The sequence below is a fragment of the Lepisma saccharinum genome, chromosome 7, assembly GCF_977018435.1.
Source record: "Lepisma saccharinum chromosome 7, izLepSacc3.1, whole genome shotgun sequence".
NCBI lineage: Eukaryota > Metazoa > Arthropoda > Insecta > Zygentoma > Lepismatidae > Lepisma > Lepisma saccharinum.
The window spans coordinates 48,893,924-48,911,188 of NC_139235.1; the positions used below are offsets into that span (position 1 = coordinate 48,893,924).

The following is a 17,265-nucleotide window of genomic DNA, read 5'->3' on the forward strand; positions in this document are numbered from 1 at the left end:
CATATTACTGCCACCCTCTGCCAGATGGACACGCCCCAGCTTTAACATTGAATACATGCTACAAAATGTGTTGAGGGTAGTGGAGAGTTTCAAATATCTAGGAAGCATAATTGAAAGAAATGGAAGAATAGATGAGGAGGTAAACAGTAGAGGACAAATGGGTGCCAGACTCTATTTAAGTGTTCAAAGATTAATATGGATTAGGGATGTACCTATGAAATGCAAGAAGGTAATATACGAGGATGTATCAAAAGTTTTGCCTGTTGAGGTATAATTTGTTTAATAATGGAAAGATTGAAACAATGAACATACATATAGTTTGCCTCTATTGTCCTCTACTCAGAGTTACCCTTCCACACAGTTGCCATCACGTTAAAGGCATTTGGGCCAGCATTTTATCCAGCCCTCAAAACCAGCTTGGAAAAATTCCACATAACACTCCCTGCCCCACTGTTCAGAGCTGTTTTAACCTCCTGTAGGTCATCAAATCTCATGCCATGAAGCACAGACTTAGCTCAGACTTAAGTAGTTAAGTTCAAAGTGGGAGAACCCGAAAGTGTGGACATGACAAGGAATGGCAGGCCATCAACGTCCTTGACCGACGACAACAGCCAGAGGAATGATGAGCTCATTCGAGAGGATAGACGAATCACCATCCAGGAAATTTCAGTTGCAGTGTACATGTTTTACGAGTCAGCAAATGCAATGATGAAGAGTTTGGGATACCATAAAGTCTGAGCTAAGTCTGTGCTTCGTGTCATGAGATTCGATGACCTACAGGAGGTTAAAACAGCTCTGAACAGTGGGGCAGGGACTGTTCTGTGGAATTTTTCGAAACTGGTTTTGAGGGCTGGATAAAACACAGACACAAATGCATCGAACGTGATGGCAACTGTGTGGAAGGGAAACTCTGAGTAGAGGACACTTCAGGGAAACTATATGTATGTTCATGGTTTCAATCTTTCCATTATTAAACAAAAAAAAAAAAAAAAAAAAAAAAAAACTCAACAGGCAAAACTTTTTGATACCCCCTCGTATAACACATACTATGTACCAATAATTATGTATGGAACGGAGACTTGGTCAATGACAGAGACAAAAGAAAGATGCAGGCAGTGAAGATGAAATTTTTAAGGAGTATATTGGGGAAGACTAGAAGGGATAGAATAAGGAATGAGGACACACAACAGACAGTGGAGGGGGGGGGGGGGGGTGAAGCTCCAGGACAGAATAGATCAGGCACAAATGATATGGAAACATGAAGAGGATGGATGCAGAAAGACTACCAGTAAGAGCTAGCAATGCAAAAGGAGTGGGAGTAAGGGCAAAGGGGAGACCAAGATGTTGGTGGAAAGAGTAGATAGTGGTGAGTGTTAGGGGAAGAGGACAAGATTGGAACACCGTGGAAAGAGAGGAGTGGTGGAAGACCAGAAGAAAATGGAGGCGCTTGACTTTTTTTATGTCGAGCCAGCCAGAGGCAGGAAACTGCGGAAGATGATGATGATGACATGCTATAAAATGTGGAAGAAAAAACAGGACCCTTACGAAAAGTAAGTCTCACGGAAAAATTAGTAATTTGGTTATGTGTATTTATTACATTCCACCCCAACATGAATTATATGAACTTTTTGGAACTTTCATGTACAACACAAAACAACATGGATGAGCCTAATGTGTTAAAAACAAAAAAAAACTTACCTATTCCCCATTGCCTCCCCATCCTGAGGCGGTGTTAGCTGTGGCGGTCTTCTGTGTCTTGAAGCAAGCCAACTAAACATGTCGTACGGAGCCCGTGAATGAAAAGGTTCAGTCCTAGCACATCCTGACTTATTTTCACTCACAATAGAGTCATAGAGTTTTCCTTCTGGTTTATGGTACCTGGGTTTGTACTTGAAGCATTTCCTCACACCAGGCAGCTGTTCAAGAATAAACTTCAACCCATTGTTTTTCAACCCCAACATCTGCAATCCAGACACACCAAATGGGTTCAAGGGTAATGGTGTCATGTTATGTGAAGTACGAGCATCCTGAACAGCCTCAAATACTTTCTGCCACACTTCTGAAATTGACGAAGACTTACAGGAAAATCCCTCTTGGGAATAAACCTCATACATTATGTTATTGTTTTTTGCAGTGCTGTTTGAACTTTTAATGCTACGGTTCACAACCTTCTCTTTCTTTTCTGTCCCAATGCCCTTAACTTCAACTTCTTGTTCACTTACTACGTCCAGGGAAACATCGTTGGAAACGAGAGGCACTACAACTACATTGGTTTCCTTCTCTACCTTGTCATTATCCTTTGTTCGTATTTTTAAAGCATGGACAGGTGAAGAATCAATGGGCTTCTCTGATGAAATGTCACAGACTTTCTTTTGACTTTTCAAGTTGTTTACAAATGGCACACTGTTTATTTTCGGGACGTCGCCTTTTTGAAGTCTATCAAACCTAACCGAACAGTCATTTTCCTTCTCGTTAGCAACTATACTTTCGGCTTTGCACTTATTCTCCTTTACTGTTTGGGGCACCTTCCTTTCTTCAACAAACTTGGCCACTGAATTAGCAACCGTCTTACTATTCTCCTTTCTAATATCTTTGCTTCCAGCATTCAAGCTTACATTATTCTGTACACAGCCACTTCTACTATTATTAGAAATATGTTTTACTTCTTCCGCTGGGCATTCAGTTATACTAACGTTACAAACTGGAGCTGGCACAACCTCTGTTATTGTACATTGGTTTTGCACTGGGACAGTTAATGGTTGCATGCCATTTGTCCATGAACATTGTACATTTTCTTGCTGCATGCGCATGTTTCCAGCACTAGAAAATGACGTACTGGAAACTTTTGTTTCGTAATGTCCAATCTGAGGTTGGACTCTGCTAATTCCACCTACATCGCTTACGACAGATATAACACGACTAGAAGAAATAACATCATCAACTCTATAATACAACGGTTGGCTATTTCCGCATGGCATATATAAACCGTTCTGCATGTTTGTCTCGCCGCAAACTCCAAACGTTGATGGAGGGTTGAGCACCAGCTGATCTGGAGCCACTATGCCGCATGGTATCGTAGGAGCCTGCTGAATAACTAACGTCTGCGTTTGTGTTGAAGTGATTCCAATACCCGGAACAACTTGGAGTGGTTGCAACTGGAAACTAGGGATCAGTTGCTGTGGTTCCACTGTGGCTATATATTGCAGAGAATGTCCTGTTTGTTGCTGGAAAGTTTCCATGAATGCAGGCACTAAATTTGGTGACTGAACTTGCTGCATAACAATCGTTGGTGTATTACTTTGGAACAAAGGTTTAGATTGAATGTTCTCATTCTTTGCCCCACTATTTGCATCGACTTTCTTACTAGCGTCTATTCTTCTGTATTTTCTTCCATTCCGTTCCTGAGATTTTGTGGAGGGCTGCGATGTGGTTGTGGAAGACAACTTCCTGTTAACTTTAGGAAGGCTTTTGTTCACTGCAACGTTCTGGCTGGCTGCTGGCTTGCTTTGTGGACACTTTGTACTATTCATCTCTTTCATCTTTTCGCTGCATTCCTCTTCGCTCGATATTGAGTCTGTATCGCTTGATATATAAAACTCAAAATTATTACAATTTGAAATGTGTTTATCAAAACTTTCCTTTGTACGGTAAGTTCGATGGCATTTATTGCATTTTACAGGCCCCTCATTGCATGGTTCACTGCGAGCCAAACTTTGCACTTTTATTCGTTCTGCTAGATTGGACACAGGGAAACTGTCATCATCATCATCATAGCAATGCTTGGGGCTACCTTCGGATTCTGTGCTGGAAGAATCAACAGTTCCGTCAACCTGAACAATTCGACACGAGCTTATTCCAAATCCTGAAGCCCCATTCCACAGAAGCTTTTTATTTTCCTTCCCTTTTTCTTTATGTTCTGTGTGTCCGTTGTTCCATTTCTTTCTTGACGAATAATCATTAAAGTGAGATAAATCATCACTGATGGCTTTGGGTCTCAGCTGATCCACACTGTTCCATTTCTCTTTATTGTCTGCAGTTCCTATTTTAGTTATTGTTACAGGAATATCATCTGCCCATAATAGTTCCTGTAATGTATGTAAGGAATTTGGGTTGAAGTTAATGTCCCTGTATACAGTACTATCATCTTCAAGCTTACACTTGGAACCACGTGATAATTTTCGTTTACCAACATGCTTTGAACTCTCCGATCCATCTAATTTTGATGGCATGTCACTTGGGTTAGAAATTGGCATCACCACATTAGACTTACAGATATTTTCACTTCTAAAACAGGTCTTTAGGTCAACATCTGTGCAACTGGCTGAAAATTTGTTCACACTAGTATCTTTTACAATATTATATGACTTTTCCACATGACTAGCATCACCAGTTCTCAAAGAAACATCCAAATACTCCTGATTTCCAAAACAAGCTTCAGCATTTGTTTCTCGAGATAGAAAATTGTGTTGCAGTTCCCTTGTAAGTCTACTCTTGCCCACATCTACAATTTTGTTGCCCCAAGTTTCTACAGCATTGTCATCCTGTTTAGGATTCAGATCACCAATAGGCTGAGACTGCTGAGGCAAAGTCGATTCCGATATGATTTCCTCAGAATCAAACAATGTGTCAAGAATATCTTGCATCGACACGTCATCTAGTACTTCAGTAGGAACTTCACTAAATAGAGATTCTTTTATGTCAGAAGCTAAGAGATTGTCATTACTCTGTAGATCACCTGACAAGTCACCATTCATCACTATAATTTTGGTGGAAAAGATGTCTTGTTCTCTTAGTGGACTGTTGTCTCTTGATTCTTGAGGCACAGATGTCAATGGGGAACAAATATTTTCTTCCTTGGAATCTTCTTTCATTGACAGCTGTCTGTGCCAACGGGACATTTCATTCAACTTTCGACTCACTACATTTTTATCCAACGTATGATCAACAGTGAGATGAATGCCCTCTTCCACAGGTGATGGCTTGGGAAGAAAAACACTAGTTCGAAAGTAATATTTGACAATTTTCCAGGGCTGCAGGCATGACCAGAACAATCTACTTGCTTCAAATTTAACTGAAACAATAGTATCCGGATCATCACACTCCATCACCATTTCTCCTATGCTTTCAACAATTAAAGATCCCACCATGAATCTGACTTTTGGAATCTCTGTAAACTTCTTCTTCTTTCTATCCAATTCTACATATATTGCTCTATTAATGCTGAAGTCGTCATTTACTGGCTTACCGCTCACTTCACGTGCATGGCTGCTGCAGAACACTCGCTTATCTTCCATGAAGACACAGTCTGCTTGTTGAGCGCACGAAAAGTGATAGGTCTCAGGACAGCTTCGGGAGCAGCACCCTATACTTGCTCCTTTCTCCCTGCATTCGGAGCACCTGATTTGTCTTCCTCTGGAAACTGCACTGTGGACATTCTGCAAGGAGCCATCAATTTCCTCAAATACCTCTGCCGACCACAAAGCACAGTTAACGTGAACCCACTCATTCTGACCACAGTATATTAAACGACCTGTCTGAGATGGCAAACCATCACCAACGCATTTACAAAAAGCACAGAATCTTGTATCTTTGACATTCTCATCGACGTAGCTGCCGTAATCATTAGGTATATACACTGGCTCTGCGCAAGCTGACTGCGTACTTTTCTGAATCTGCTTTTCACTTTCTACCAGGCCATCTGCCATAGCATAGAAATGATCGTCGTGTGGTGGTTTGCACACAGAACCCTCAAACCAACAATTAAACACTCTAGCATGCTCTGCATCGAACCACGGAAACACTTCTTGCAAGCTCTGTTGGTACACACAAATCAACTCGTTTATTTCATCATCATCCCTGCATGCGTTGATGAGATGTTGCACATCATGATGAAATTCAAGAAGAGAATTGTATTCATCTGCATTCACCTTCCTTTTTATAGAGAGGAGGCTGTTGGGTCGCTTGTTCTCCCTCTCCATATTAAGGTAGTATTTGTTCAGACTAGGATATCCAGAAGCATCACAGCACTCACTATGTACACTAGCATCCGATACCACAGACGGAGGTTCACTTGGGACTAGCGGCTCATCATCACAGGAGATGCTGTTCCCACTCACAACATCCGTTTGGTTATTCTTATGGTCCTTGCTACACAAATGTTCACTCTGATCTTTCTCCTTTGAAGAAACATGCTTGTTTTCACAGTTCTTCATTACAACACGACAATCTTTAATATTGTACTTTTCTCGTAGGTGCTTCAATTTATCACAGCTTTCATCAGACCTTTCAAGTTTACTATCACAAACTAGTTCACTGTCACTTCCATGAGGAGGATGACACACTTTGGGTTGGTCTAGACAGGGATCACTTGACACCAATGTTCTGCTGCCAACTTCATTTTCACTCTTTCTAGTTGCATCTTCTTGTGCATCGCCTTTCCTCTGGCCACGTCTAACAAGACAACGGGCTTTCTGGTGCTTTCCAAGAGTCTTCAATACAGCAAGGTAACCTCCTTTCATTTCTGCCTCCACAGCCAGCCACCATGCAGCCGGAGGGCTCACACAGCAAGATCTGTTTCAGAAAAAATACACAAAATATTAGTTACAGATGCACACTACACTTCTTTTTTGTTTGGAGAGGTGAACGGTTATATATAGGGTTAAGATTTCTATGACCTAAAAATCACCAAAATATGCACTATAATGAAAAATATGCCCTTACAACTGAACTGTTCCAAACATCAATATTTAACATATGCTATGCACTCAGATGTTTTGGGGTAAAGTTCATTTTGTGCACTGCACTGTAATAGGAAAGGAAGGTAAGAATTAGTTCTCATAATTTTGAAGAAAATAAACAATGATCTATACTTTCAAGAAATTGAAGCAAATATTTGCTCACAGTTATTTTGGCCCAAAGTCCATTTTCTGATTTCATTCCATTGGAAAAATAGACTGGTTTTCACCATTTTTCAGGAAATAAACTGGGACGTATAATTGTAAAAAATTCAACAACTTCAATGAACATGGGAGTAAGAATGCATCCAGTTCGAAAATGGCTGTATATTCCTTGGAATAGCAAAATATGCTGAACATGGCAGAAAATCTATAAAAAATATGCTCTATCACGTAGAAATGCCCTTAAAAAGAACCTTAACTTAATTACTTTCTTTGTAAAATGAATTTCTATACATTTTGGTAACACATCAGTTATAGGTGTAGTCTCCACATTTAATCACAGCAGTATGTCTCCACATATTTTTTCTCGATACATCATGGTGACCCACAGTAGGTTAGGTTAAGTTAAGTTAGGTAAATAAAACATACACATCTTGTTTTTTGGTTTCCTTTACCTAACCTTACCTAACGTGGTTAACAAGAAAGTAAAGTGGAGAAAATATACACAAATGAAGAACTTGAAACATACATGCATATCACACCTACATTCTTCAAATGTGGAGACATACTACACCAATGTGGAGACATACTACACATATACCAACACATCACCCTTACCAAAAATATATGCTAAGTCATACCAAAAATATATGCTAAGTCATGAAAATCCTAGCCCTAATCCTAAAGGATGCTTACAAGATCGGCATAGAAAATATATCAAAAATATCAAACTGCATAAAACAGATAAATTTAAATTTCAGAATTTTGTGTAAAGTGTAACTATTTTTATAAGCATAAAATTTAAACAGGGTGGCTACAAACAAGCAGAAATTAAATTCCCTGACTTTCCCAGGACAAAACTTACATTTTTCCCTGACAATTACAAACTAAACTAAATCAATGTTTTTGCAAATGGAAATAATAAACTCATACAGATCCAGGTATGGATTTGTTAAGTACCAATATTATTTTCTATGAAATTGACTTAATTTCTCTATTCTCTATGATTTGAATTCAAACAGCAAAATAGTGAATTTGGAAAATTATTACAATTCACAAGCTAGGGAAGGATTACGGAATTTTATCTTACGCAGTAAGTTTAAAATAAAATACTTGATTATTTTTTAAGTTACGACTAAATGAGATAAGAGTGAATAGTGATTGATTAAGAAATACAATTTGTAATTTATCAGTCTCCTTATACATTCTCGGTATTATATATTGATATTTTCACCGAGGTTTGGAACCCTCTGCTGGCAAGAACCATGAGTGCAGACTCATTTTTCGATGCATAAAGCTACTTCTCTCTTTTCTGTAAAGCAAACAACTTAACTCTTGCATATAAATGAAACAACTGAATTGTACAAAAGAAAGTGTCATATTTCCTTACATTATCAATGGGATTTCTGCTTCAGTACAGTATATCAAAGTGAAGTACTGTGAAACTGACAGCATGCAGTTATACCATTATTGCTGACGATAAGAGTATGTAGTAAGGTGGGTCGAAAATATCAAAAGTTGCGTATTTGCATGCTAATCAACGGAAAAATATTGAAAAAAATCATACGTTGGATCTTCAGTTTGCGCAAAGGGCCTAAAGTTTGGAAGAAATGACAAAAACACCAAATTTTACCTTTACGCTCAAAATATACAAGTAACGTTTCTTGGATTTTAATAGCATCTAAGTACTTCATTTTTGATGCGTGATAATAGAAAAAATATTTTGAAAAATCACACGCTTAATTTTGAGTTTGCGCATTAGGGCTAACATTTTCGAACTTTCGTGAAAAATCAGGATTTTACCGCTTTACAAATATGCGCAGCATTTTACTACTCGTAAATGTAATAAATAAGATAACCATTGTGTGTTACTTATGTTTGCAATCCTGTTCGAATGTGTTTGCACAGTAAGGCTAATCGGGACTGGACCTACAGGTTAAAATGGGATTCGAACCACTATGTGCCTCAAACGAGGACCGGCCCATAGTAAGAAAGGGAATATATACTTTGATGGGAGAAAATATAATTCTATCTTTCACACCAGCGAGTGGAACCGGTAGTGAAATAGCCAAGTGCATCCTTAAGTACCTGGAAGAAAATGATATTGACATTAATGAACTGGAAGCGGACTGGTTGTGATGGCACAGCAACAAACACAGGGTGAAAAATGGTGTTATCTGCAACATAGATGTTAAAATACAGCACCCATTGCAGTGGTTCATTTGCTTACTTCACTTCCAAGAGCTACCATTAAGACATTTATTTGAATACTTGGACAGGACCCACGTCATTGTCTGGGAAAATCTGTAAACAACTTCCTGATTGTGAAAAATTACCCATTATATATTTCGAAGCAATTGAATTAGATGAAATCAATGTAAATAAAACTGACCTTAGTAAAGATCAACAGTACCTTCTGGATATAGACAGAGCAATCCAGACAGGACAATGTGCTCCAGATCTGGCTGTAAGAGATCTTGGACCTCTTAGTCACTCCCGATGGCTGAATGTGCAAACAGAGTCTTAAGGTTGTTCATTTCCCAAACAAGTCCTACACACGAACTCAAGATGCTTGTAAACTACATTGTGAACATATATGCTCCTGTCTGGTTCGATATTAAGAGATATCAGTGAAATATCTTTAAGGTTGTTCAAACAACGAGACATTTGCCAGACGACATTAAAAGAATCATTGATCCTTTGATTGATAGAAACATGTTCTTCTGTCACTCAGAGAACATGTTGTTGGCTATGATAGTGGATGAGACACAACACATACGAGAGTTGGGTTACAGGAGGGTACTAAAGGCTAACTAACTAACTAAACTAACTCCCTAGCCTTCTTAAACCTGAAGGTTCATGGCTGCAGCAACACATGTCTCTTTCCCTATCTTGAGCAAGTTCTATATACTCTTTTCCATCCCTACTGATTTCCCTTAGGTCCATCTCAACGTTGTCCCTCCATCTTCGTCTTGGTCTTCCTACAGGTCTCTTACCATCAGGTTTCCCAACAAGAATCCTGTAAACTCCTCTTTCCTCTCCCATTCGTGCCACATGGCCTGCCCACCTAAGTCTTCTTGATTTAGTTATTCTAATAATATCTGGACATGAATACAAATTATGTAGTTCTAAATTATGTAATCTTCTCCACTCACCTGTCTCCTCATCCCTTTTAGGTCCAAAGATTTTCCTAAGGATCTTATTTTCAAATACTCTCAATTTATGTTCCTCTTTCAATGTAAGGGACCAAGTTTCACATCCATATAATACTACAGGCAAAATTACTGTTTTGTATATTTTAACTTTTACTTTCTTAGATATTAAACGAGAAGACAAAAGTTTATGAAGAGAGAAGTAACATGCATTTCCTGAATTAAGCCTACTTTTTATTTCCTCTTTAATATAATTTTCATTTGTTAATATTACTCCTAAGTATTTGAATTTGGAAACTGGTTCAAACGAGTTGTTATCAATAAAGAGATTTTGATTATTACCTAACACTTGGTTTCGGCCTGTAAGCATATATTTAGTTTTCTCTTTGTTAACTTCCAAACCTATCTCTTTAGCAGTTTTGAAAAATATTTTAGCATTATTCTTAATTGTATTCACATCATCCCCCAGTAAGTCTACATCATCTGCATATGCTAACAACTGAGTCACACCATTTAATTTTAGTCCTTCTTTAGTTTCTTTTACCTTCCTAACAGCATATTCTAAGGCAAAATTAAAGAGCAATGGAGATAATGCATCTCCTTGTTTTAACCCATCATGAATTGTAAATTTGTCAGACATATTAATACCCACACGAATTTTACTTTGTTTCACTGGTGCATATTTTTATCATACTAACAAGCTTCTTAGGTATTCCAAACTCTACTAATATATTATATAATTTATCTCTTTTGACTGAATCATATGCTTTTTTGAAATCAATGAATAGCTGATGGACATTTTTATTATATTCCCACTTTCTTTTCAAGTGTCTGTCTGATGTGAAAAATTTGATCTGTAGTTGATCTGTTACGTTTAAATCCACATTGATAATCACCTATAATTTCATTAGCATATGGGGTTAGTCTTGTTAAAAGAATGTTAGATAATATTTTATATGTTGTTGAGAGTAGAGAAATTCCACGGTAATTATTGCAGTTCATTTTATCACCTTTTTTAAACACAGGAACAATTATGGATTCTTTCCACTGTTGAGGGATTTCTTCTTTATTCCATATTAAACAAATTAATTTATGAATTTGACATATTAATGAATTTCCAGCATATTTAATTAACTCAGCTGGTATTAAATCAATCCCTGGTGCTTTGTTATTCTTTAGTCTTTTAATAGCATCTTTAACTTCAGTCAAGTTAGGTTCTGGAACTAAAGGTTCTGCTGTGTGGACTTCATTTACTTCTGATTTATCTCCTACATGGACATTTAAAAGGTCATTAAAGTAGTTCTTCCATCTATTTAGAATATCGCTTGGGTCAGCTAGAAAATCACCGTCTTTATCTTTTATCAAGTTTACTTTAGGTTGCCACCCCTTTCTAAACTCATTTACACCTTTATATAAATATCTGATATTTTTATTTTTGCTGTTTGTTTCAATTTCGTTAATTTTGCTTTTCAAGTAATCTCTTTTTTTTACTTCTAAACGTGCGGTTAACTTCTCGCTTTATTCTATTATAATTGTTTAGATTTGTATCATCAGAGTTATTTAACCACCTAAGTCTAGCCTGATTTCTTATTTCTATTAGATTATGACATTCCTTATCAAACCATGGCTTACTTTTTCTTGGTTTATGGTATCCTATACTTTCTTTAGCTGCTGATTCTATTGCATTACGTATGTGCTCCCAATTCTTATTTACGTCTGTTTCATTTATATTTTCATCATCATTTAAATCCTGCAAAACATCAAATCTATTTGACAGTTTAATTTGGTAATCTTTCTTAATTCTTTCATCAGTAAACTTTCCTGTATCAAATTTTAGAACTTTTAGATTTTGTTGCTTATGATTTATCATTGAGAGTCTTTCTCTTAATTTAGCAATTACTAAATAATGGTCACTGGCACAGTCAGCACCTCTATGTGTACGAACGTCAATTATACTAGTGTGCCTTCTCTTATCAATGAGAATATGATCTATCTGATTATGAGTTTTACCATCTGGAGAAGACCAGGTATATTTATGGATATCTTTAAGTTTAAAAGTGGTACTTTTCACAATTAAATTCTTTGAGGTTGCAAAAGTAATCAATCTTATACCATTATCATTACTTAATTCATGAAGACTTCTTTACCAATCGTGGGTTTAAATGTCTCTTCTTTGCCAATCTGTGCATTACAGTCACCTAACAGAATTTTCATATCATACTGAGAAAATTTATCAAAGACCTGTTCTAACTCTGTATAAATATAATCTTTAGTATTATCATCTTTATCTTCCGTTGGTGCATGTATGTTTATTAAAATAATTTTACACCACCTACCCTGTAAAACTGCATATGATATCCTATCATTAATAAATTCTACTGTTTTAAGAGCAGAGATAATTCTATTATTTATGAAAAAGCCTGTTCCAAAATTATGATTTTCAGTACCACCATAGAAAAAAGTATAATTTTTAGTTTTGCAATTCCCTTCTCCTGGCCACCTAACTTCCTAGACAGCTACTACATCTAATTTATACTTAACTATCTCATTAACTGTACACTGAAATGCCCCAGGCCGGTAAAGGCTCAGAACATTCCAGGTGCCTAATTTAATATCCTTATTCCTATTGAGGATCTTATCCTTAGTCCAGGGACCTCCCAAAGTAGTCCACACCTGGAGATCCGAACAGGGGACTATTTTACCTTGGGAACATCCATGGCCTTATATTGCTGTTTCTTGACTTTTTTTTTTTTTTTACAGTGCAGAGTTGTCAGCTCTACGCCTAACCCCCTAACCCAATAGGGTACTAAAGGCAAGAATTCAAAATCCGAAGGGGAAGTATGTTAGAACTTTTACGACTCGCTCAATACATTTTTATGCCATGGACTACACTGAGCTGATATACTGGACAAAATGTAAGCTGTCGTCCTTCCAATGATGGAAAGCTTGACAACAGAGACTATTTCGTCACTTCTGCAAGATAAAACTCTGCCTGCATTTGATTCTTTAAATTTTCCATGCCATACCCAAGATGTTGAAAGATGCTTCAAACTTGTCACAGAGTCTGCAGGAAAAGATTGTGGACAAGAAAACAGAGATGGCTACATTAGAGCAACGTTGCTCTCAAGATCCCCAATGCCAAAATTTGATCAAAAATCTGAATTTAAGACAACGTCCTTGACTAAGTCAACATAATTTAACACATCCTACTTGATTGGATGGTTGGGTAGGGTGTGGGTGGAACTCGAATTGCAGCCACCTCATTGTGGTGAGTTCTGGGTCATTTCATAAAAAAAAATTGTGAAATTGGCAAAGAGTGGCAAAATGATGTACTCTTTATAAAAATAGAATGTATAAAATCACTCACATTAATGAATTATTAAGAAAGATGGCCTTTTATAATTTAAAATACCACAGTGCGTATGTTTGTAAAATGGTAAAAACCCCAATTTTTCACCTAAATTCTAAAATTTTAGGCCTTTTGTGCAAACTCAAAATGTAGCGCATGGTTTTTAAATATAATTTTTCTGTCATCAGGCAACTAAAATGTAGTACTTAAAAGCCAAAAAATGTTACCCGTATATTTTGAGCGTAAAGGTGTTTTTTGTCATTTTTTCCAAACTTTAGGTCCTTTGCGCGAACTGAAGATCCAACATATGATTTATTTCAATATTTTGAGTGATAGTATGGTCAGACGATGGTGCAGACAATGTATGTACTGACTTTCATCTCTTTGTTTAACTAAAGAGGTTTCTGGCAGGACAAGGATTTGACAGCTACACTGTGGTAGACATAGTTCCAGTCTTTGCTGTCACACATATACCATGGGCATACAAAATTTAGTGCCATGCTAAGACAAATGCAAGAACAACGGTGGTGATTATGCCGAAAATTAAGTTAGGACTCACTGTTACTAATGCAATAAATTACAACTGATATTCTTGTTTTATTTGTGCCTAATCGGTAGGGACCTTGATTTTTTGTTATTTTTTTTCAGGTTGGTGTAATTTTTTATTTTTTACTATTAGGTGTTATTTTCCCGAAAATTCACATTTTCATTTTAGCACATTTTCTGGCAAATATCTGAAATTATACCTTCATGGTGTTTTTAAACTACTGTTTTAAATTGTAAGTCACATAGCCTACGCCTCTTCGTGAGAGTTTGATATCTTAAAAGTTATTTTGGGAAAGTTATTTTCAATACCCCTTTTTTCATTTTAAGGGTTTTAGATAATGGAATTTTCCCCATATATACTGAAGGGTGCATAATGACTAGACCTCGGATTTTTAGGTTCTAAAAAGTGTGCTCATAGGTTCCTAAAATAGGCTCTAAAAATCTGAAAATAGGTTCTAAAAATCCTGAAATAGGTTCTAGAAACCTTAAATTAGGTTCCAAAAATCCTGAAATAGGTTGCAAAAAGAATTAATTTGGTACAAAATTTCTGAAAAATACTGATTAGATACAATCGTTAAAAACAAAATTTCACAAGAACCGTAATAACAAAATATTAATTTTCTAAACAAATTTTCATATCTTTATATCATTTTCAAAATTATCTACAAATTATTATAATACTGCACTTGTGCTGTTAGAAAATGTTACTTGTTAATAACAAGTATTGCTGCACAATATCAGGGTGGCTACTCACTTGAATTCCTCGAATTCCGGGAATTACACGTGAATTATTGGCTCTGGAAATTATTCATGAATTTTGGAAAACATGAAATACGGTACAAGCAGATGTTTTCTCTATTCCAATTTTTTCTCCGTAGACGTGAAAAATTGCAACTTTTATTAATCCAAATCCCATTAAATTTATACATGTTTATAAATGCCCTGAAGCAAGTTTCTCTCAGTTTAGCTACTTTTTAGGAAGAAAAAGAAAGCTACATGGAAAATAAAACTAAATTTTCTCAATCCGTTTACTTTGTTAGTGTCTTTTACAGAACAATCTATCCGACAGATGGAAGATTATTACAAAATAATATATCTTAAAATTGATTAGGTAATTTTTTTGGTACAAGGAATCATACAAACCCTTATATTGTCAATATTTTTGTGTGTGGAAGGGAGGGTGAGAGTCGGTAATACCTGAGGTTGGAATAGAGAAAACATCTGCTTGTATCCTTGAAGTTTTGGAAACTTCGCCTTGAAAACCAGGAATTATACTAGTGACCATGAATCTTTTTGCGTTATCCACACTCAAATTCCGCCCTTTGTCTTTCAGGATCATTTCAAGTGCTGAAAATTATCTTTCAACAGAAACATAGTTAGTAGTGCAAATTTGAATGCTGAAACATTTTTTTGCAAGGCGTGAATGCCAAGATGCACCAAACTGACACGAGAGTGGTCAAGGCCACACAGATCAGAAGTTTGCACTTGAGACTGTGCAGGCAGTAGAGACTATTGGGTGTAAAACTGAGAATGGGGAGGGGGCAAGGACAGTTTACTTTATCTTAGTAGGCAAGGCTTAGAATTAAGAGTCTATAGTGCAGGGATAAAAATTACGGGGGAACTGTTCTCTTTCTGACGTCACTTTTGTTTTGTTTAATGCTTTGATAAAGATCATATACTTGGAGGGAGGGAAATCGACAGAAACCATGTTTCAAACACGCCAGTCATTGAATTATTTCGCACCAAATCTAGTAAATACCTCTGTGAGATATAAAAATACTGTAAAACCTAAAAAAAAAAGGTTTAATTTAGGCACATAAACCTAAAATAGGTTCTAACAAGCAAAACAGGTTTGGGTTTGAGTTGGTGTTTTAAGTCCACTTTATGCACAGTAAGGCTAATCGGGACTGGACCTACAGTTTAAAGTGGGATCCGAACCACTTGTGCCTCCACCGGGTATCGAACCCGGGACCCCTTGATTACAAGGCAATGAAAGCAAAACAGGTTATTTGAGGCACTATAAAACTTCGTCAGTTGTTTCGTTTTTTAATGAAACGCTGATATAACTTGTTATTTCTTATTTACCTGCAAAGGAAAAAATAGGTTAAAAACCTAAAATCCGAGGTCTAATAATGACCATGAGTGGCGATGCACCCAAAAAATTTAAATTAATCAATCTCACGTGACAGATACCAATATATTATGGCACCAAAAATTGGCATTATCTTTTTTTGACTTGTTAGTGTTACATTTCCCAAAATTCGCGTTTTTGTTTAGAACATTTTTCTGCCAAATATACCATTGTGCTTTTAAACTATTATTTTAAATTGTAGGCCACGTGGTCTATGTATTTTCGTGACAATTTGATATATTGGAACAGATTTTTGAGGAAGTAAAAGTAAAGTGCTCCCCTGCACTTTGCCATGAAGGTGTATAGGTGTGTGGAGTTAAGGCCCCACACTTTCTTGATCACGGCTGAAGGTGGGGGTGATGTGATCAGCACCATGCTCCTGGTTTACCTTTATCCCTCAAAGTTTCCTCCAGGTAACGGCTGGATATGATGCTGGGTGGGTGCCGGAGCAGTTTGAATAGGTGGAAAAGATCCCAGTTCTCCCCCACAGGAGATCGACCCCGGGTCTTCCATGGTAGTCAGACACCCTAATGAGTGAGCTCTATTATTTCTCGCTCGACAAATGCCGATGGTGCGCAGTTAGCTTGGTAATTCAAAACACATTTCACGCAACGAATTCTGAAGATGTGGCTCCCGTGTGACGGTAGATACGCACTCCATCTCCTGTTAGAACCCTGCCACTTTGCTCTGTGATTCAAATTGTTTTGATAGAAGTTGAAAAAATCGTGGGAAATACATTATTTAATGTGGCTGTCGGAATTATTCCACAGTTTACTCCGGAATAAAATGTTGGAAAACTTACACGTTCTATGTACACAAACATGGCCGAGAAAAGACAAGAATGTTGGATTTCATGGAATCTTTCGTTTAGGACATTTTTTAAAAAATTGCTAAAAATGTCAACAATTCACATTTTATGCTAAATTCGCATGATTTTGATATTTCAAACGGGCAAAAAAATGTGTCCAGACATCACTGCACATTCTTAAATACATCTTCACAGCAATTACCATTTTTCACGGTTTTCGCATTTGCAACAAATCAACGTCCCTATTAATTGGAAATTACTTTCTGGCCACCTCTCATATAAATCAGTAGATGGAAAGTGAAAATTTAGCAGCGCTCGCAGAGAAAAGTCAATTCTTGAAGAAAGTGATATGCTTTTATGATTGAATGATTCGAGTAAATATT

The 17,265-nt window shown here is 36.9% G+C and overlaps 1 protein-coding gene across 3 annotated transcripts in view; it reads right to left on the reverse strand.

Annotated features, from left to right (window-relative positions):
- The window catches only part of trx (histone lysine N-methyltransferase trithorax), a 96,253-nt gene that overhangs the window by 11,551 nt on the left and 67,437 nt on the right, over positions 1-17,265 (reverse strand). For all 3 annotated transcript variants that reach the window (XM_083125302.1, XM_083125301.1, XM_083125300.1), the window contains exon 12: positions 1,699-6,570. In XM_083125302.1, the coding sequence (XP_082981428.1) occupies positions 1,699-6,570 (4,872 nt within the window). The remainder of the gene's footprint in view (positions 1-1,698; positions 6,571-17,265) is intronic.